Below are 21,444 nucleotides of genomic sequence, written 5' to 3'. Positions count from 1 at the left end.
ATATATATATATATATATATATATATGAATATTTAAATGGATGAATGAATTATCCTTTGTTTACCGTTAACATGGAAAATTCATATACATATATACACACAAAGAGTGGCCATGTGGTAAGAAGCTTGCTTCCCAACCACATGGTCCCACGTTCAGTCCCACTGTGTGGCACCTTGGGCAAGTGTCTTCTACCATAGCCTTGGGCCAACCAAAGCCTTGAAAGTGGATTTGGTAGATGGAAACTGAAAGAAGCCTGTCATGTGTGTGTGTGTGTGTGTGTGTAGTGTGTCTGTGTTTGTCCTCCCACCATCACTTGACAACTGATATTGGTGTGTTTGTCTCAGTAACTTAGTGGTTCAGCAAAAGAGACCAATGGAATAAGTACTAGGCTTACAAAGAATAAGTCCTGGGATCGATTTGTTTGACTAAAGGCGGTGCCCCAGCATGGCCGCAGTCAAATGACTGAAACAAGTAAAAGAATAAAAAGAATATATATATCTGCATACACACACAAGCTCCCATATGTACACAAGCATGGCTGAGTGATTACAAAGTTCATTTTACAACCCACTGTGTATTTGTTAACATTTGATCCTTTATGAAAACCACAAACTACAAGCAGTGATTCTGTGGTCATTTCTCCTGTAACCAAATCATCTGCTGGCTTTGGAGCACTGAAACCATGTGAAATGAGGGGTACCATGAAAATAAGGGTTAGCAGCAGGAAAAGCATCCAGCTACAAAATAATGGTTCAATAAAATATTCAGCTAACCCATGCTGTCATGGGGAAAATGGACAAAAATCAAACTAATAAACAAATAATATAATTAAATATATAGCAGTGTTTGAATACATACACACATGTAAGTGAGTGAATGTGTGTGTGTGAGTGTAAAGGAGAGAGGAGAGTACTAAATATATAAAATAGAGTATATATCATCATCATTGTTCAACATCCATTTTCCATGCTGGCATGGGTTGGACAGTTTGACTGAGGTCTGGAGAGCCAGCAGCTGCACCAGGCTACAATCTGATCTGGCAATGTTTTTATAGCTGGATACCCTTCCTAACGCCAACCACTCCAAGAGTGTAGTGGGTGCTTTTTATGTGTCACCGGCATGGGAGCCAGTCAGGGGGTACTGGCATTGGCCACATTTAGATGGTGCTTTTTATGTGCCACCGGCATGGGAGCCAGTCAGAGGACAATGACCACAACTATGCTACTGGTTTTACTTGACTCAACAGGTCTTCTCAAGCATATCATCTCGCCTCCCGCATCAGGGATATTCTTAAACAGTAAATGTCTCAAACATCACTCAGAGTGTCATAGGCCTATACAGCTTTAAGTTTGCAGACAGAATAAATTCTACTTCTTCGTCCTATTTCATTTGGAAGCTTAGAAGTTAGGGTTAAAGACCATAAGGCACAGGCATGGCTGTGTGGTAAGAAGTTTGCTCCCCAACCATATGGTTCCAGGTTCAGCACCACGGCGTGACACTTTACACAAGTTATATTCTACTAAAGTATAGGGTGACAAAAGCCTGTTGAGTGGATCTTGTAGATGGAAACTGAAAGAAAGCCATCGTATATGTGCACACGTGTACATGTGTGTGCGTATTAACATTTGTGAGTGTGCATCTTTGTCTGTCTGCCACCACTGCTTGATTGTCAGTGTTGGTGTGCTTACGTCCCCATAACATGGCAGTTCAGCAAAAGCTATAGAGAAAATATCTAACAGGCTAAAAAAAAAAAAACAGCAGAAAGTACTGGAGCCCATCGGTTCAACTAAAATTCCTCAAGGCAGTGCTTCAGCATGGCCACAATCTAATGACAAACAAGTAAAAGGTAAAAAGATACACATACACACACAGAGAGGTGTATGAGTGCAAATATATATTCTGTCTGTCTCTCTCTCTCTATTTATGTGTGTGTGTGTACACACCCTCTAATATACACACACACACACACACACACACACATATATATATATATATATATATATATATATATATAAGTATAAGTCTATTACACAGACAAAAAGAGGACACTCAGTACACAATTAACAAGCATGCACACGCAAGATTTTGAACAGATTTCCAGTTACTTCAAATTACATATTTGTTCAAAACCACAACAATCGCTGAAGCGTAGATAAAGGAAGTTGGTGTCTAAGTTTCCTATTACACAAATACTTTCTGTATAAGACATGCCTTGAATGATTTTTTTATAGAAATATAATACGTTGTTACGCACACCCAAATATTTACATACACAGATAAAGTAATTGAGGTAATCAGAGTATGTGACAGAATACTTAAGATTAGATTAGTGCTTCATCATAGTTTAGCAACCATTATATCAGCCTATGCTCCTCAGTCGGGGCTACCCGATGGACAGAAAGACCGATTCTATGACACTCTACTGCAGACTACCTCGTTGACGAACGACAGAGACCTTATCTTTGTGGCTGGTGACTTCAATGGTCACGTTGGACGACATGCTGGGGGCTTCCATGGCGTACATGGAGGCTATGGCTATGGCTCCCGCAACGAGGAGGGAACCAGGCTGCTGGAGTTCTGCGATGCAAATAATCTTATGATTTGCAACACTAACTTCAGGAAACCTACCAGCCACCTAGTCACTTACCAATCGGGCCAACATACCAGCCAAATTGACTACATCCTTGCAAGGCAAAGGGAGAGATGGCTGCTTATAAATGCCAAAACCTTCCCAGGTGAAGAATGTACCCCACAACATAGACTGGTAGTTAGTAACTTTAGGATCAGGACTAGGAGGACAACCAGAAGACGACAAATATGGAGAAGAAGGATCTGGAAGCTTAAAGATCCTGCAAATGGACAGAGATTTAGGGACATATTACTTGAAGCCTCTGACGAAGTAGAAGGGGATAGAGCATCACAGGGGGTAGAAGACAGCTGAACGTTTCTAAGGGACAACCTGCTGAGAGCCACTGACCAGATCTGTGGCTGGTGCAAAGTCCCCTCTCGACCTAGAATAACGTGGTGGTGGAACAATATTGTAGACAGGGCTATTAGAGAAAAGAGACAGGCTTGGAAGGTCTGGAAAAATGGGGGTAGCAGGGAATTGTATCAGACTGCCAAAAGAGAAGCTAGGGGACAGGTTTATTTAGCCAGAGGGGAAGCAGATAAGAAAAAATTTGCCAATGTTCTGCACCGTGAGGACCAAAGACTGGAGGTGTTTCGTGTTGCAAGACAGTGTGTGAGAGAGAATCGTGATGTGGTAGGAGAGAAGTGTGTTCGCATGGAAGATGGTTCACTTGCGCTAAATGAGGATGCAAAGAGAGAGGTTTGGAGATGCCACTATGAAAGGTTGCTGAATGAAGAAAATGAATGGGATAAAGAGAGTCTGCCGAATGTTGACCCAACAGAGGGACCAGCTATCCGAGTTGATAGTTCCGTGGTAGCTAAGGCAATTAGAAGCATGAAGACAGGGAAAGCCCCAGGCCCATCAGGAATCACTGCAGAGATGCTCAAAATGTCTGGTAGTGTCGGCTATAGCCTAGTCACCCGTATAGTTAATCAGGTGATACACAAAGGGGTCATACCCAATGACTGGTGTAGCAGTATAATAGTCAACTGCTACAAAGGTAAAGGTGATGCCCTAGATACAAATAACTACAGAGGTATCAAGCTGTTGGATCAGGTGATGAAGGTTACGGAGAGGGTCATAGCCCAACTAATTAGAGAGAGAGTTAGTTTAGATGAGATGCAGTTTGGGTTTGTGCCAGGGAAAAGTACTACTGATGCTATATTCCTGGTAAGGCAGCTGCAGGAGAAATACCTAGCCAAAGATAAGCCCCTGTACCTGGCTTTTGTTGACATGGAGAAAGCCTTCGACAGGGTCCCCCGATCCCTTATCTGGTGGGCAATGAGGAAACTAGGGATAGATAAATGGTTAGTGAGAGCTGTGCGGGCCATGTATAGGGACGCTGCTAGTAGGGTGAGGGTTGGAAATGAGTACAGTGAAGAATTCCGGGTAGAGGTAGGGGTCCACCAAGGCTCAGTACTCAGCCCCCTCCTATTTATCATAGTCCTCCAGGCAATAACGGAGGAATTCAAAACAGGATGCCCTTGGGAGCTCCTCTATGCTGATGACCTTGCTCTAATTGCTGAGTCGCTATCAGAACTGGAGGAGAAGTTTCAGGTGTGGAAACAAGGATTAGAATCGAAGGGCCTCAGAGTCAATCTAGCTAAAACCAAAGCCGTAATCAGTAGGAAGGTAGACAAATCACAAACACCTTCAGGTAGATGGCCCTGCTCGGTCTGTAGAAAAGGTGTAGGTAGAAACTCTATAAGATGCACCAAGTGTAAGCTATGGACACATAAGAGATGCAGCAATGTCAAAGGAAGGCTAACTAGGAAGATGGTTTTTGTATGTGGCAGATGCTCAGGAACAATAAACACTGAAAATGCTCTGAGACCAACTTCCGTCACTTTCCAGGGAGAAAAACTAGAAATAGTTGATAGTTTCCGTTACCTAGGTGACCAAGTCAGCAGCGGGGGCGGGTGTGCTGAAAGTGTAACTGCTAGAGTAAGAATAGCTTGGGCAAAGTTCAGAGAGCTCTTACCTCTGCTGGTGACAAAAGGCCTCTCGCACAGAGCGAAAGGCAGACTGTATGATGCGTGTGTACGAACAGCCATGCTACATGGCAGTGAAACATGGGCCGTGACTGCTGAGGATATGCGTAAGCTCGCTAGAAATGAAGCCAGTATGCTCCGATGGATGTGTAATGCCGGTACTCACACTCGGCAGAGTGTAAGTACCTTGAGAGAAAAGCTGGACCTAAGAAGCATCAGTTGTGGTGTGCAAGAGAGACGTTTGCGCTGGTATGGTCATGTGGAGAGAATGGATGAAGATAGTTGTGTGAAAAAGTGCCACACCCTAGCGGTTGAGGGAACCTGTGGAAGAGGCAGACCCAGGAAAACCTGGGACGAGGTGGTGAAACACGACCTTCGAACTTTAGGTCTCACTGAGGAAATGACTAGAGACCGAGACCTCTGGAAGTGTGCTGTGCGCGAGAGGACCCGGCAGGACAAGTGAGTCCATAACCCGTGGCCTTCTACATGGGATGGAGCCAGCCTACGTATGCATACCTTCCCTTCTTGGGACACAAAACTCTACTTGTGAAGACGTGTTGAGGCAAGTGAGGATCAGAATCGAAATCAATCAATGGAAATTGCGGATGTGCTACCAGTGCCGGTGGCATGTCGAAACTCTACTTGTGAAGACCCGTTGAGGCAAGTGAGGATCACAATCGAAATCGATCAATGGAAATTGCAGATGTGTTACCAGTGCCGGTGGCATGTAAGAGAACATTCCGTTTCGCGACCGTTGCCAGCCTCGCCTGGCCCTCGTGCCGGTGGCACATAAAAAGCACCATCCGTTCGTGGCCGTTTGCCAGCTCTGTCTGGCACCAGTGCGGGTGGCACGTAAAAAGCACCCACTACACTCACGGAGTGGTTGGCGTTAGGAAGGGCATCCAGCCGTAGAAACACTGCCAGATTTGACTGGGCCTGATGAAGCCTTCTGGCTTCACAGACCCCAGTAGAACCGTCCAACCCATGCTAGCATGGAAAACGGATGCTAAACGATGATGATAGATATATAAATGAATAAAAAATAAATACACCCTTTTAAAGCCTAACCAGGCACATGGGCCTGGTTTCCCGGTTTCAATGGTGTATGTGTTCCCCAGCTGGACGGGATGCCAGTCCATTGCAGCGTTACTCATTTTTGCCAGCTGAGTGGACTGGAGCAACGTGAAATTAAGTGTTTTGCTTAAGAACACAACTCGTAGCCCGATCCAGGAATCAAAACCACAATCTTACGATCATGATGCTGACACCCTAACCTACACGCCTCCACAGATATATATATATATATATTTTTTATCTAGTTTCAGCTCACGAGCTGTGGCCATATCAATATATAAACATATCTATCTATCAGTCTGCTATAATAAATCCATAAACACATATAAAACAGCCGAGGGTATATTTTATTTCCCTCTGAAGAAATAATTATGCTCAGGTCATATAAATTTAATATTTACTGAATATTAATTAAAACACTTGTAAGGGATGATTAATTTGCTGTTAACAATAAACAATTAATAACTTCCCAATCTTCATTTTCTTTTTCTTCTTTTATATGAATATAAACTATATGTTTATATATATATACACCCATTATTTTAAAGAAATTCATTCCCCCAAAATACAAGGTACTGAACCAGTATTTCCTTCTATGAAAGTATCCCTTCATGAGGTTAACAAACCCCTAATCGAAGTATGTTTGTGCCCCCAACATCATTTGACAACCAATGTTGGTGTGTTTATGTCCTTGTAACCTAGTGGTTCAGCAAAAGAGCCCGAAGACCAATAGAATAAGTACAAAGCTAACAAAGAATAAGTCCTGGGGTTGGTTTGCTTGACTAAAGGCGGTGCTCCAGCATGGCCGCAGTCAAACAACAAACAAGTAAAAGAATAAATGAACACACACACGACACATACACACATATATATACATATACACTCACACACTTGTATATATAATTGGTTTTACAGACGTATTTTCCCCATTCAAATCATTGATTTCATGACGCAATTCCTTTCATATATCTATGCCATAATAACAACGAAGGTGTGTCAGCTGTTAACTATTGAGTGCCTTTGAATGACAATGTCTTGTCTTCATAGGTGTGTCCTTTACAACGATTGGATAAATACACACAGATTCCTATACACACCTAGACACACCCAACACATACAATGCATTAAACAATTTATTTTAAAATATTGTTAAATCATGACTACAAATGAACAAAATGTTTATTTTGTCATTGTTAACTATGACGTATATATATATATATATATATATATATATATATGTGTGTGTGTGTGTGTGTGTATATATATATACATACACATATATACATACTAGCTGAAGGTGACCCGCTCTACGCGCGGGTAAGAGTGTGGTTGTTACTTTCTGTTGCTTCCTTTCAGCACGTAAAAAGCACCATCCAAACGTGGCCGATTGCAGCGCTGCCTTGACTTGCTTCTGTGCCGGTGGCACGTAAAAAGCACCAACTGATCGTTGCCGCAGCGAGCCCCCCTGGCAACTGTGCCGGCGGCACGAAAAAAGCACCCACTGGCATTAGGAAGGTCATCCACCTGTAGAAACACTGCCAGATCAGACTGGAGCCTGGAGCAGCCTCCTGGCTTCCCAGACCCCGGTCACACTGTCCAACCCGTGCTAGCACAGAAAACGGACGTTAAACGATGATGATGATGATGATTCTCCGTCTTTGTTTCTCTCTCACTTTCCCACTCTCTTACTTTTCTTTTCTCTCGGACTCTCCCTCGCTTTCTCTTACTCTCTATCTTTATCTATCTCTCTCCCACTTATAAACAACAGAAGATCTTGAGTAAGTTGAGAAATAAAATATTTAGAAAGATCAATCATAAATATCAGGCAGTGGCAACGGAAAGGTCTGCTTCAAGGCAGACAGCAAAGCGCTAACATTTAAAAGGGACAGACGAACTTGCGAGCTGAATAAAAATAATAAAATATTGGAAACCAAAGTTTGATGGGATAGAATGTGAGGATAGTAGAGTCACCATGGCTGGCATTTTTTAACGATGGATAGCAACGTATTGACAGTTTAATGGCTGGCGTAAAATTTTGAACTTGATGTAAAAGAAAATTCATAAACACCAAGTTTTGAAGTGATTCTTTCTCACAACAGTAGACTCACCATGGCAAGCATTCAAAACTTCTTTATCATGGACGGCAACACATTGATGATTAAAAGGCTGGCGCAAATTTTTTAGCTTGATGTAACAGAGAATTCCTAAACACCCACTCCTTGAAATTTTAATCCCCTTCCAGCCCCATTTAGACCCCTTTTCATATTTTGGTTAATATAACCCGATTTCATTCGGGTCTACTGGGGCCACATTTTATAAGATGAGGAATTTTGTCCTAGAGGTGACGCCTTTCATTTGAAGAACAAAATAGTTGTCATGCAAACTTGCCAGCACTTTTAACATAGGTATGCATATTTTCAGCTGAATCGACCGACTACGTAATGCACACATTATATATATATATATATATATATATATATATATATATATATATATACTAGCGGCATAGCCCGGCATTGCCCGTGTATGTAAGAGCCCCTAGTAGGCAACGACTAATCCCAATCTAGTTCTTTCCCTCTAGGGAACGAAGGCGCATGTGTAGGTTGCAATGTCTTCTCTTCACTCGAATACTTCTATGTATACGATGTTCCTAGCTGTCTCCCGTTTGCAAGTTGCGAAAACTACAACAGAAAATGTGTTGCATATAAAAAGCTTAGATTCCCGACCCCATGCATCGGGTCATGCCAGGTCCAGTTTTTAAAATTTAAACTCCAATTAAGCAAAATTTACAGAAAACTCACATTCTGGTGTGTATGTCAAATGCTTTTCTTAATGTGGTTTACACCACACGCACACACACAGTGTGCAACGAATAAAATGAAAGTAATTCACTGTGTGTGTGTTGACAGGTAGGCAATAGAATGCAATGGCGATGTAATATTTGTTTCTGTCTATCACGCTGATAGATACATGAGTAAAATGTATGGCAAGCTAAGAGATAAGAGTGAGTGAAAATGTTCTTGGAAGAGAGTAAATAGCGAGAGTAATTTGAGGAAGACTTTACATTAAATAACCGTAGTGGCTTGTATATATATATATATACATACATAAGACAGTAAGGTGTGATTTGAGGGAGATTTGGCTGCTATTTCTACCATGTCTGGCTGCCATGTAGGGGTCTCCCTCATAGGCTCATACATACATATATACATAGATAAGACAGTAAGGTGTGATTGGGGGAAATTTGGCTGCTATTTCTACCAGGTCTAGCTACCATGTAGAGGTCCCCCTCATTGGCTCATATATATATATACATACATAAGACAGTAAGGTGTGATTTGAGGGAGATTTGGCTGCTGTTTCTACCAGGTCTGTTAGGCCTTCTCATGTAAACTCAAGCTTTCTCATGCCTTGAACATAAGACCAAAGCAGAGAATGTATTCTTTTATTCTTCTGCTTTTTCCAGCCATTGGTCTGTGGCCATGCTGGGGCAATGCCTTGAAGAATTGTAGTTTAATGAATCAACTCCAGTTTTATTTTTGTAAGCATTGTACTTATTCTATCTGTTTCCTTTGTCAAACCACTAGGTGACAGGGATGTAAACAAACCAACATTCGTTGTCAAGCAGTGGTGGAGGACAATCACAAGCACAGACACGCACACACACACACATACACGCATACACACATACATACATACATACATATATATATATATGTGTGTGTATATAGATATTGCAGCGTGGAAGGTGTTTGTAAGCCATTTAAGAAACACACAAAAACCGTTAGATTCACTTCAACATTTAAATTTAATTTGCCAAAATATTTTCCTCGCTTTGAGACCGCGACCTGTTCACTGACAAAAATATCGTGCTAGCAGGTCGCGGTCTCAAAGCGACGAAAATATTTTGACAAATTAATTTAAATGTTGAAGTGAATCTAACGGTTTTTGTGTGTTTCTTAAATGGCTTATAAACACCTTCAACGCTGCAACTGTTTTCGTTCCAGCACACGATCTCAGATCAAGTCACTTGCTATGCAAGTACATCTCTGTAACTATATATTTATATTGGTAAAAACAGTAAGATAACAAAAGAAAGAAAGAGACCTCAATATTATGTAAATAGAGGAAATCTTTATATATAAAAGTGAGGTTGTGTGTCTGTCTCCTACAATTTAGATTCCTAACTACTCCCACATTTTGCGGTGCAGTTTAACCAAAACCGGGTATCTTATAGTCGTGATTCATATCAAGACCGTCTGGGTATTAGCGCGCGTCTACGATGAGTCTACGATTTAAAAAAAAATTTACCATCAATTTTTCCCATTTTTAATCCATTTTTGACATATATAAGGGAAGTAACTCTCTAAAATTTATTATTAAATCTCAGAACGTAAAAAGCTACAGTAACACCCCTCCCCCTTTGTGGTTAGCCATATTGAGATGGCTATTATACTTTACATCTCTAAAAATGCTTATATAATTATTTCCCTTACAAACCCGAGCAATGCCGGGCGATACTGCTAGTTATACCTAAAATCTCCAAGAAGTTAAGGAAATAGACAAAGAACATGTTGTCTTTACTACAGCATAGAAGTTACTGAAATTATCATGAAGACTCTGCCTGCCACTGATTTTTTGTCTTATGGGTTCAGTTTTAATTTATAGACTAGTTTATCAAATTCCTTGTATATCTAAGGCTGAGAGAACAGAGGGCAGTATCTGTTAGGAGTAGGGCTGAGAGAGTAGACAGACATTCTAGTTGGTATAGTCATAAAAAATCATATCATGAGGTTTAATAAGGGAAACCTTAAAACAAGATGTTGGCTGATAATTAAGGGGGTCGCCCACTAGCAGACTATTGATAATGGACAATACTGGTATCTAGTGCATGCATATACAGCTGCGTGCGTGCGCACATACATGCGAGTACTGTCCAAATCTCCGACCAATCACATACAGCTAGCTGGCATTCAATTGGGGTATCAAGTTTCAGGCATTTTGATTGGGTTTTGGATAGAAAATTCACAAAAAAGTCACTTCTATTGATTTTTTAATGGCTTTGCGGTGCGACTGGGGAAATGTAAAGATGTGCACGACCACCCTTGGACGGTTTTGAATGACTATAGAAAGTGCGAACCTTCTAACTGAAAAATTGTGGATTTGTATAAAGGACACACACGCAGACATTTTGCCGTTTATATATATAGAGATTATAAAATAAGATTAGTGTAAAATATGATTGTTCCATAACTTAAATATTTCTTTAGCTGATACCAAACATCAGTCTTTTATTGATATTAGCTAAATAAGTAAATATGTCATTTTTAGTCTAATATATTTTGAATTATTATACTGTTTCTAAAAATCTTCTCTATTGGTGTTAACACACACATGACAGTAGTAGATAGACACCCCATAAAATGTTGTTTTATGTCTATTTTAACTTGAAAAGGTTTATATTTTTTATTAATTGACATTTTTATATTTTGGGTTTTATATGTGACTGCCATGAACAAAAGAACTTGGAATTATCCGAATTTCAAGGAGGCCATATTCTGGGTCAATTTGAAGGTGGACTTAGTGTAAAATCAAAGAAGACTTTATGATCCCATTTTCTACAGTTGACAGAGTGATAGTGCAATTCACCAGAGGGGCCCACATCACATTGCCCAGGTTGACCAGGGCCCTCTAACAGGACACTTCACTTTATTAAAAGAAGTGTGGAGGATAATCCTTGTTGCAATGTTAGATATTCACATTATAATAATTAATAAATAATCTGAATGTATAATTTCAGATTTAAATACATTTTAACAATTACAATTGTGGCTATTTACTTCTGTCACATCTGTGTACATACATGATTATATATATTACTAGCAGAATTGCCCGGCGTTGCTCGGGGCTGAATTGCTTGAAAGTACTGTTAATGATTGCACTGAATTATGATGATTATTCAGGCAAATATTGAAATAAGCTTACGGTGGGAGATAAGGACTTAACGCCAAACGTGTGCCATTGCATTGTTTTGGGGGAACCAAATTTCTGATGAGCATTATAGGGGCACTAACTTTAAGTTTGAGAAAGTGTGGTGGTAGTCCGGGGTGCTCAAGGAATTGAGTACCTCTATTGGATAGTTGATGACGTCCTCTGGGTCAGGAGTTGTATCGATAGACTGATATACATCGACTTCCCCAGGAATGAGTTTTAGCATTTCATCATTAATATGGTGAACAGTTTTATTCCTCGGGGCCAGTATAGCCTTTTTGCCAATCCAATCCATATTCTGATAATTAGCTTGTAATCTGGGAACACTGCATCTCTGAGATCAGAAGGCGTCTTAACAATGGTACAAATGGAATCGATGGCAATATTACCATTTTCATCCCCTGGTATTTTGCCTTCGCCAAGTGCAAGGAGAGTGTGAGGAAATGCTGGTGATGTGATATTACGTCGCATATGAGCACGCATATTGGTGTGAAGTTTGAGAGTTACTTCCGTTTATTTTTTAAAATATGCATTAAAATGGAAAAAAATGATGGTAAATTATTTGTAAAATCATAGACTCATCGTAGACGCGTGCTAATACCCAGAAGGGCTCGATATGAATCACGACTATAAGATACCCGGTTTTGGTTAAACTGCATCGCAAAATGTGGGAGTAGTTAGGAATCTAAATCGGAGTAGACAGACACACAACCTTTCTTTTATATATAAATACATACATACACACACACATACATACACACACACACACACACATACATGCATACATACATATACACATAAACCGAGTAAAAAATTTCAGTTATCTCTCTCTTTCACACATTACTCTCTCTGTCTCTTCACACACACTAACAGAAGCACTTCACTTACACAACATACTGTCTGTCTCCCACACTCCATCAAACACACACACACACACATGTACATCAATGAGTCCCATGCACGGTAACTTGAAAGGAACTTCCCTCGTCATACAATCGCTTTCTCTTAGTCTCTTTCGCTCTCATTACTTATGTAAAAAAATAAAAGTTTTTTCTATGTGTGTAAAGAGGAAGTGGGAAGCAGAGTGAAAGAATCACTCACTACAGTAAGTGAATTACTTTCATTTTATTCCTTGCCCACTGTGTGTGTGCGTTTGCGTGTGGTGTAAACCAGACTAAGAAAAGCATTTGACACACACACCAGAATGTGAGTTTTCTGTAAATTTTGCTTAATTGGAGTTTAAATTTTAAAAACTGGACCTGGCATGACGCGATGCATTGTACTCTTAAAAATGCTAGGTAAATTGTAATTGAAGAAATCCTATATTGTAGATTTGTATAACTCCCAAAGGGAGGCAGATAAAATCTGCCTTTTATAATAAGAGATATATATATGTATCATCATCATCATCATCGTTTAACGTCCGTTTTCCGCGCTAGCACGGGTTGGACGGTTCGACCGGGGTCTGGGAAGCCAGGGGCCGCTCCAGGCTCCAGTCTGATCTGGCAGAGTTTCTATGGCTGGATGCCCTTCCTAACGCCAACCACTCCGTGAGTGGAGTGGGTGCTTTTTACGTGCCACCTGCACAGGGGCCGGGGGGTCCGGCATCGGTCACGATCGGTTCGAGCTTTTTAACGTGCCCGCGGCACGGGGGCAACAGGGATCCGGGGTACTTGGAATGGGTGGGGGTGGGGAAGGTTGGGGGGGTAAGGAGGAACGATGGCAGGAAGGGTTGGTGCAGGTTCGTAAGAAATAAAAACATAGGATAATTACGAGGCGGGGAGGGGACTGGAAGGAGATAGTCGGATTGAGGCAGTGTCAGATTCAAAACAGGAGGAAGCGTAAGATCAGTGGGCGGTTGAAGAGCTGTGACGCTAGTAGCTTGTCTTTTCATATATATATATATTATTAGTGAATTGAAGAAATGGAGTTGAACGAAGATTGAACAGGAATCGTTTTATTGCATTCTACACGTGTTTCGAAAGGCACAATTTACCAAATTCCGATTGAATAAGGAGACCATATTGTGTTTTTCTCTTCAGGAAGAAATAGGAAATCTGTTGGAAAAAACAAAAACAGAACAGAGGCGGAGCAAAACAAATCGAACGAGGCTCCTAAGAGCCCATGGCCAAACTCCATGGCCATGGGCTCTTAGGAGCCTCGTTCAATTTGTTTTGCTCCGCCTCTGTTCTGTTTTTGTTTTTTCCAACGGATTTCCTATTTCTTCCTGAAGAGAAAAACACAATATGGTCTCCTTATTCAATCGGAATTTGGTAAATTGTGCCTTTCGAAACACGTGTAGAATGCAATAAAACGATTTCTGTTCAATCTTCGTTCAACTCCATTTCTTCAATTCACTAATAATATTAAAATTCAATTATCCGCACCAACGCATGGTTGCAACACCATATGGTTGTACCTCCAACCGTGCTGTCTTCTGCTGTGATTTTTGCTACCAAGGTATCGGTTAAACTTTTGATTAATCTGCAACAAGATTATTCATCTTTCTATTTCACAAAATATATATATATATATATATATATATATATATATATATATATTAAAGCGCTACTAATGGGCATAGGAGTGGGTGTGTGGTAAGTTGCTTGCTTACCAACCACATGGTTCCGGGCTCAGTCCCACTGCGTGGCACCTTGGGCAATGCCTTCTGCTATAGCTTCGGGCCAACCAAAGCCTTGAGTGGATTTGGTAGACAGAAACTGAAAGAAACCCATCGTATATATATACGTATGTATATATATATATATATATATGTATGTATGTATGTGTGTGTGTCTGTGTTTGACCCCCCCCCCAACATCGCATGACAACCAATGCTGGTGTGTTTACGTCCCCGTAACTTGGCAGTTTGGCAAAAGAGACCAATAGAATAAGTACTAGGCTTACACAGAATAAGCCCTGGGGTCGATTTGCTCGACTAAAGGCAGTGCTCCAGCATGGCCACAGTCAAATGACTGAAACAAGTAAAAGAGTAAAGAGTATATTCTTCAAGTGCAAACCACCTATCATAACGAACTAAAGAAATTGGATAATAGAAGAAACGCAAAAAAATTGAGAAGGCAGCAAATGGAAAACACAGACAGTAAACAATGGGAAATAAAAAACAGAAACTAAAATGTGGAAAATATAAAGTAAAAAGGTAAAAAAGGTAAAAGAGCTATCCTCCTTAGACCTTAAATGATATTTCACCCCCAATTAAGCAAAAATTCGAGAAAACTCAATATTTTACGATTTGCCTCTCTCATATCAAATGCTTCACTCCTGCTATTACCACACACATTCTGCTACTTTCTCTTATTAATGCTTAAACCAATCCTCAAAAAAAAAAAAAGGAAACTGAGATCTGTTGCTACCTTTTGGTAGTATTCATTGGCGAGCCTACTTCAGTTGTCAATTGTTGAAAGAAATTTTAAGCTAAGAATGTGTGTGTGTGTGTGTGTAGGAAGTGACCGATAAAAATATGGCAAGAAGTGGACAGATGTACATATATACATACATACATCCATACATACATACATGTGTGTGTGTTATCTTTCTCTATATAAAACTGAAGTTGTCTCTGTGCGGCAGGTTTAGTAGCCTTCAACTAACACTATCTCCTCCGAGACCCTGCGGCGCAAGTTTACCAAAATTGAGAGTATGATAGAAGGGTTGCTCTTCCTTCCGTAGAAGATAAAATTCAAATCGGACCATGTTAACACCAAAAATTATTTACATCAAAAAGGTGCTTTTTCTATGAAAATCCCTATTTTTTACGATTTTTTCATTGCTGTGTTGCCACTTTTCAGTGTATTTCAACCAGAAAAATGTTCACTTGAAGAGAATAACAAGCTATATAATGCAAAATTTTTACTTTTCAAAAATTCCAATTCCAGCGGGTCGAAACAAACCTGAGCAACGCCGGGCGATACTGCTAGTATATATATATATATATATGTATGTATGTATGTATATATATATCATCATCATCGTTTAACATCTGTTTTCCATGTTAGCATGGGTTGGACAGTTTGACCAGGGTCTGGGAAGCCAGGAGGCTGCACCAGGCTCCAGTCTTATCTGGCAGTGTTTCTACAGCTAGGTGCCCTTCCTAACGCCAACCACTACGTGAGTATAGTGGGTGCTTTTTACGTGCCCACCGGCACGGAAGCCAGACAGCTGCTCTGGCAGTGGTACTGCTTGGAGGGAGCTGTTAGCACACCACTGGCACAGGTGCCAGTCATCGGATTTGGTTCAATTTTGATTTCATTTGCCCCAACAGGTCTTTGCAAAAACACACATACACAAATACAATACATATAAATATACAACAGCTTCCCATAGTTTACCTCTATCAAATTCACTCACAGGGTATTGGTCATCCTGGGACTATAGTAGAAGACACTCGCCTAAGATGCTGCAGCATGGGACTGAACCCCAAACCAAGTGGTTGCAAAGCAAGCATCTTAACCATGCTTTTCAAAGAAACCTTTTTTCTTCATTTATTCAGTAACGAGCATGACAATCAATGACAATCTATGGTCTTCACAGACATGGTCGTGTGTTTGACAAGTAACTTGCAAGACAAGAAAGAACAAGGAAAGGGGGAATGGGAAAAGCCCTGTTGACTAAGTAGCAGGGAGAGTATTTAGAATGAAGGAGAAGTGGCTTTATTCAAGGGACAGGCAGAGTTGTGTTCCTATAGAGAAGTCGCAGACAATACAAATCCTGCTACACGTAAGTCAAACAGTGATTTACTGAAGGTCATATACAATAAAGTTCTTAAATAACTGAAATTACCCTCATAGTTGGAGAAAGACAACTAAAACCTAGCAGTGATCGCAGGCCCATTGCCAAACTTTGACCCCCCAACATCGCTTAACAACCGATGCTGGTGTGTTTACGTCCCCGTAGCTTGGCGGTTTGGCAAAAGAGACCAATAGAATAAGTACTAGGCGGTGCTTCAAAATATTCTGGATGGGCCCTAATTTGTAATAATGCTGAAGTGCACCATTGAATAACGAGGGGGCCAGTGCTGTGCACCCACTTAGTGACAGGCAGGAGCAACTGTTAGTTGCTGTTAAAGAGGAGGGGAGGTAATTTCAAGAAATTAGAATTGTTCTCTTAAGAATGAATATAAATGACAGGTAAAGATATGTTTTGATCTATATTAGTGCTCATCAGCATAGTACAGCCTGCTCAGTCAACAGATAGAAAAAGAGTTATGAATTATTGCTTTGGTCAATCTAATTTGCATAATATATAAAATGTGCCAAGGAAAGTAACTCATCTAGGTTTGTGTATACAAATGAACATTTATATAGTTACGTTAATTTTTTGGCTCAAAAAGCAAAAGCAAGGCCATGTAGGAGGACATGGAGTTATGTACAGGGTGGTGTTCATGCAAAGAATTCAGGCCATTTGTGGTCAAGGGAGACTTTGAACAAAGCAGTCATCGGCATCTTCACTATCTCGTTCGGCAGCTTGTTCCACAGATCTGCAACCCGGAGGGAGAAAGCCCCTCTCCTTCGATTGAGATGAAATCGTCGCAGATAAAGCTTTTCGGAGTGACCTCGCAACCGACGCTCTGGAGCAGGAGTGAAGAACAGCTCTTTCGAGAGGTTACACTTTCCGCTTATGATGTTGTGAGCGAGAATGAGATCAGCACGGCGGCGGCGGCGTTTTTCTAGAGAATAAAGGTCGAGCGTCTTCAGCCTTTCTTCATAAGACAAATTCTTGAGACCAAGAACCATGCGGGTAGCCAGCTTCTGGACTCTTTCAAGATGATGTATGTCTTTGAGGAGATAAGGAGAAGAGGCTACTTCTTTAACCCCTTGCAGATGGGAAGCGGTACTGACCACATTGAAACAGTGTGTGTGTGTGTGTGCGTGTGCGAGTAGTGTGATGTCCCGCTCTGTGTGGCACCGTGTTTTCAAATCTACCATACTGAGAAAAATCTGTAAATACACTGTAGAATTCCTTGTATGAAGAATTATGAAAGCACAGCTCAAACAATGCTTGGGCTGATGGCAGTCCCTTGCATTTTCAATGCCTGAGCCTGCAAGTTATATTTCACTTGCTACAGAGGATGTCTTGGAAAACACAGTACCTGGTCATTTCTTGGCAAGTCATGATCTGCCTTAATCAAAAACATGCCACAGATTATGTAGTTAGTGAACGGCCTAATACCAGGACACAGCACAGATTGTCAGTGCTAAATCCGTCAGCAAGGGGTTAATTCATATCTTGAAATTTGTGAGTAACAAGAGTTGTTGGTCATAGGTATCCAAGGAACAAATTTCTGGTTCACAGCATTTATGATGATGATAATGAGAAGAAAGTCTATGGAACTCAGGTGAAACAAACATTACAAGGTATTTCTGTTTGAAAGCAATAATCATTGTGTCGCTGCCATTTACATCATACAGCATTGGCATGGATCAGACGGTTTGACCTGGGCTGGCAAGCTGGAAGGCTGCACCAGACACCAGTCTGATTTGCCTTGGTTTTCTACAGCTGGAGGCCCTTCCTAATGCCAACCACTCCAAGAGTGTAATGGGTGCTTTTACCTGCTACCGGCACAGGTGCCATTCGCGTGACACTGGTATCTGCCACAACTGCAATTTTGCTCAGCTTGTTGATGGGTCTTCTCAAGCATGACATAATGCCAAAGGTTTCAGTCATTACCTCTGTGAGGCCCAACACTGGGAAAATAACACATACACACTGAAGCCACAGGCATAATTATGTAGTTAGGAAGCTCACTTCTCAACCACATGGCTTTGTGTTCAGTCCCACTGCAGAGCATTATGGCCAAATATCATCTACTACAGCCCTGGGCTGAGCAAAGCTTTGATTGAATGCAGGAGGCAAAAAAATGACGAAAATAAGAAAAAAAAAAGAAGTTCAATGAACGTGTGTGAGTGTGTATAAGTTTGTACCAGTGTGTTTGTTTGCATTAACAGTCTACAAAATGGGGTACCAAAGAATCCCTTCTGCTGTCAACAAATTGCCTGCTCACTTTGCAGCTTTGATAATCTGTAAAACTATTCCTAACACCAGGAATGGGAAATGAGGCATTTTAGGATGAAGACAGTGAAGTAGAACTGGTTGGCAGGTTTAATCCTCAGCTCAGTTTAACAACACTACATAGGCATAGGTGTGGCTCTATGGTAAGAAGTTTGCTTCCAAACCACATGGTTTCAGGTTCAGTCCCAATATGTGGAACCTTGGGCACATGTCTTCTATAGCCCTGCACTGATCAATGGTATTCGTAGGTAGAAAATAATAACAATAATCATAAGCTTAAAGCTTATAAGTCATCAGTGTATCTGGCTAAAGGAAATAGTCTAATATTGGAGCATATAAACCCTTCGTGGAAAAAAGTGGGTTTTAGTATGCATGAGAATTGAACCCACACCTCTTAGCTAATATAAGGTGATGGCTTATAAGCTTTAAGCTTACAGTTATTATTATTATTTAATGAATTGTCACCCGTCATTGTTTCTCTACTTAATGCATATGTGCGCGTGTGTGTGTGTGTGTATATTGAGACTCCCTTCGGTCATGACTGACTGTGGGATTGCACCTAGCAAGTTCCCCTTGAAGGCACAAGTCTGGGCAAGGTTGTTTATGGAAGAACCAGCAGTCGTCCATGCATACCGGCCTCCCCTCTCCAGACCACCAGTGTTATCCAAGGGAAAAGCAGCAGCCGATACAGCTTGGCACCCATGACATTGCAACCCATTTCTACAGCTGAGTGAACTGGAGCAACGTGAAATAAAGTGTCTTGCTCAAGAACACAACATGCAGCCCGGTCCGGGATTCGAACTCGCAACCTCATGATTGTTAGCTCAATGCTCTAACCACTGAGCCATATATATATCTGTATGTATACAAATATGTGTGTGGGTATTTGAGTTTTGTCTTTGACATTATGTGATAGTTGTAAATGCGTGTCACTTTCATTGAAAACAGCGTCATCCATTTTCATTCTTCCATGGAAAAACGTATCTGGACATGGGGAAAATATTACCTTGCTTGGAAGCAGGTGACGCTTGGCAACAGGAAGAGTATCCAGTTGTAGAAAAATGTGCCTTAAAGAAAACCTACCTGGCCATACAAGCATGGAAAAGTGAACATTAACTGATGATGATGACATAGCTTTTTGCACCCCGTTACTGAAGTACATGTTATAAGTGCTCAATCCGGGTTTCTGGTCTGAGAATGACCCCTCGCCTTTCTTCCATCAACCCAAGAATGCTTAAGAATGGTCTTTGATGAAACCCTTCCTCCTCTATGCCCAAGTAGACAATGAAAGGTTTACAATATATTTGACCTCATGAATTGTGTGATGGTAAACCATACCATAATCCACAAATGGTCTCCATCCGTTATGACAACGAGGGTTCCAGTTGATCTAATAGGAAAACCACAAAGTGATAGACCAGAAGAGCAAAGTGACCACAAAACAAAAAAAAAAAAGATACTTACATTATTTGACAACCCTTCAATCTTTTCAATGCCGTTGTCACTCAGGTAGAGTTCATCTAAGTTCACCAAGGCATCCAGACCTTCAATTTTAGTCAAGCGGTTGTCCTGTAAAGGGAGAAAAATGAGGATTGGTAAGAGATCAAAACTTTAACTCTTTAGCATTTAAACTAGTCATACCTGGCCCAAATATTATCTTTTATCTTCTTGTTTCAGTAATTTGACTGTGGCATTGACTTGAAGGGTTTTTTTAGTTGAACAAATGGACCCCCAGGACTTATTGTATTTATGCCTAGTACTTATTCTATTGGTCACTTTTGCTGAATTAAGTTACGGGGTCTTAAACACACCAACACTGCTTGACAACCAGTGATGGGAGGACAAACACGGATACAAGTACATACACGCTACACCTGTACCTCTACTTGTTTTGTTCAAATTGGCTAAATTTTGCCTTTCACACATACCCTACAATGTCGTAGTAAATATCAACAATTACCTCATCAAAATCTTGAAGTTACAAGACAATGCATAATTAATTAAAAACAACGTGATTAAATAAGCATTACAACTGGCAGAAAAACCTGAATGCTAAACAATTAATATCTCAGATATAACAACAGCTCGCCATTAAAAGGAAAATAAGGACAGCTATATTGATACAGTACTGATGGCAATGAGTACAACAGTTAACCAAGGAACCATAACCTGTTTATCAGCTTGTAGTACCATCGTTCGATTTCTGTGACTGGAGGGGAGATAACTACTCCGAAATGCTAGCATCTCACAGTATGGATAGGTGGTGTTGTGAGCTGATTTAGGTGTATTTCCACCAGTTGTCTATATGACAAAACACAGCGAATGGCTTGTTTACAAGTCTGAACATGCCACTGACATAGCCAAACTGGTAATAACATTGCATTCAGATTACTCTGTCAAATATAATGCTTATTTATTTGTATTGTTTTCAATTAATCAGGTATTATCTTGTAGCTTTTGAGATTTCGATGATGTGATGGTTTATCTTTAGAATGGCATTGTAGGATAGGTGTGAGGGGCCAGATCTGGCCAGTTTGAACAGTTGGAATATCTGGGCTGGATATTGTTGGTTTAAATGCTAGAGGATTAAGCCACAACTTGTAATCTCATTAACCTGTCTTATAGCAATCATACATAGATAATGTCCTGTACTTGTGTATGTTTTGGTCTTATGTCCTTTACTTATCTCTCGTGTATTTGTGTATTTTTCACTCATTGGTGATGTCCTGT

General features: G+C 40.6%; 1 protein-coding gene across 2 annotated transcripts in view; it reads right to left on the bottom strand.

Annotated features, from left to right (window-relative positions):
- LOC115224780 (protein phosphatase 1 regulatory subunit 7) overlaps positions 1-21,444 on the bottom strand; it is a 52,029-nt gene that overhangs the window by 10,674 nt on the left and 19,911 nt on the right. For both annotated transcript variants that reach the window (XR_005003943.1, XM_029795690.2), the window contains exon 7: positions 20,179-20,283. Coding sequence is in view for 1 of the 2 variants with exons in the window: in XM_029795690.2 (XP_029651550.1) it covers positions 20,179-20,283 (105 nt within the window). In the remaining variant the exon portion in view is untranslated. The remainder of the gene's footprint in view (positions 1-20,178; positions 20,284-21,444) is intronic.

The sequence above is a fragment of the Octopus sinensis genome, linkage group LG26 (assembly GCF_006345805.1).
Source record: "Octopus sinensis linkage group LG26, ASM634580v1, whole genome shotgun sequence".
In the NCBI taxonomy this organism is placed as follows: domain Eukaryota; kingdom Metazoa; phylum Mollusca; class Cephalopoda; order Octopoda; family Octopodidae; genus Octopus; species Octopus sinensis.
The sequence above is the reverse complement of the archived record's forward strand: the minus strand, read 5'-3'. Positions and strand labels throughout refer to the sequence as shown.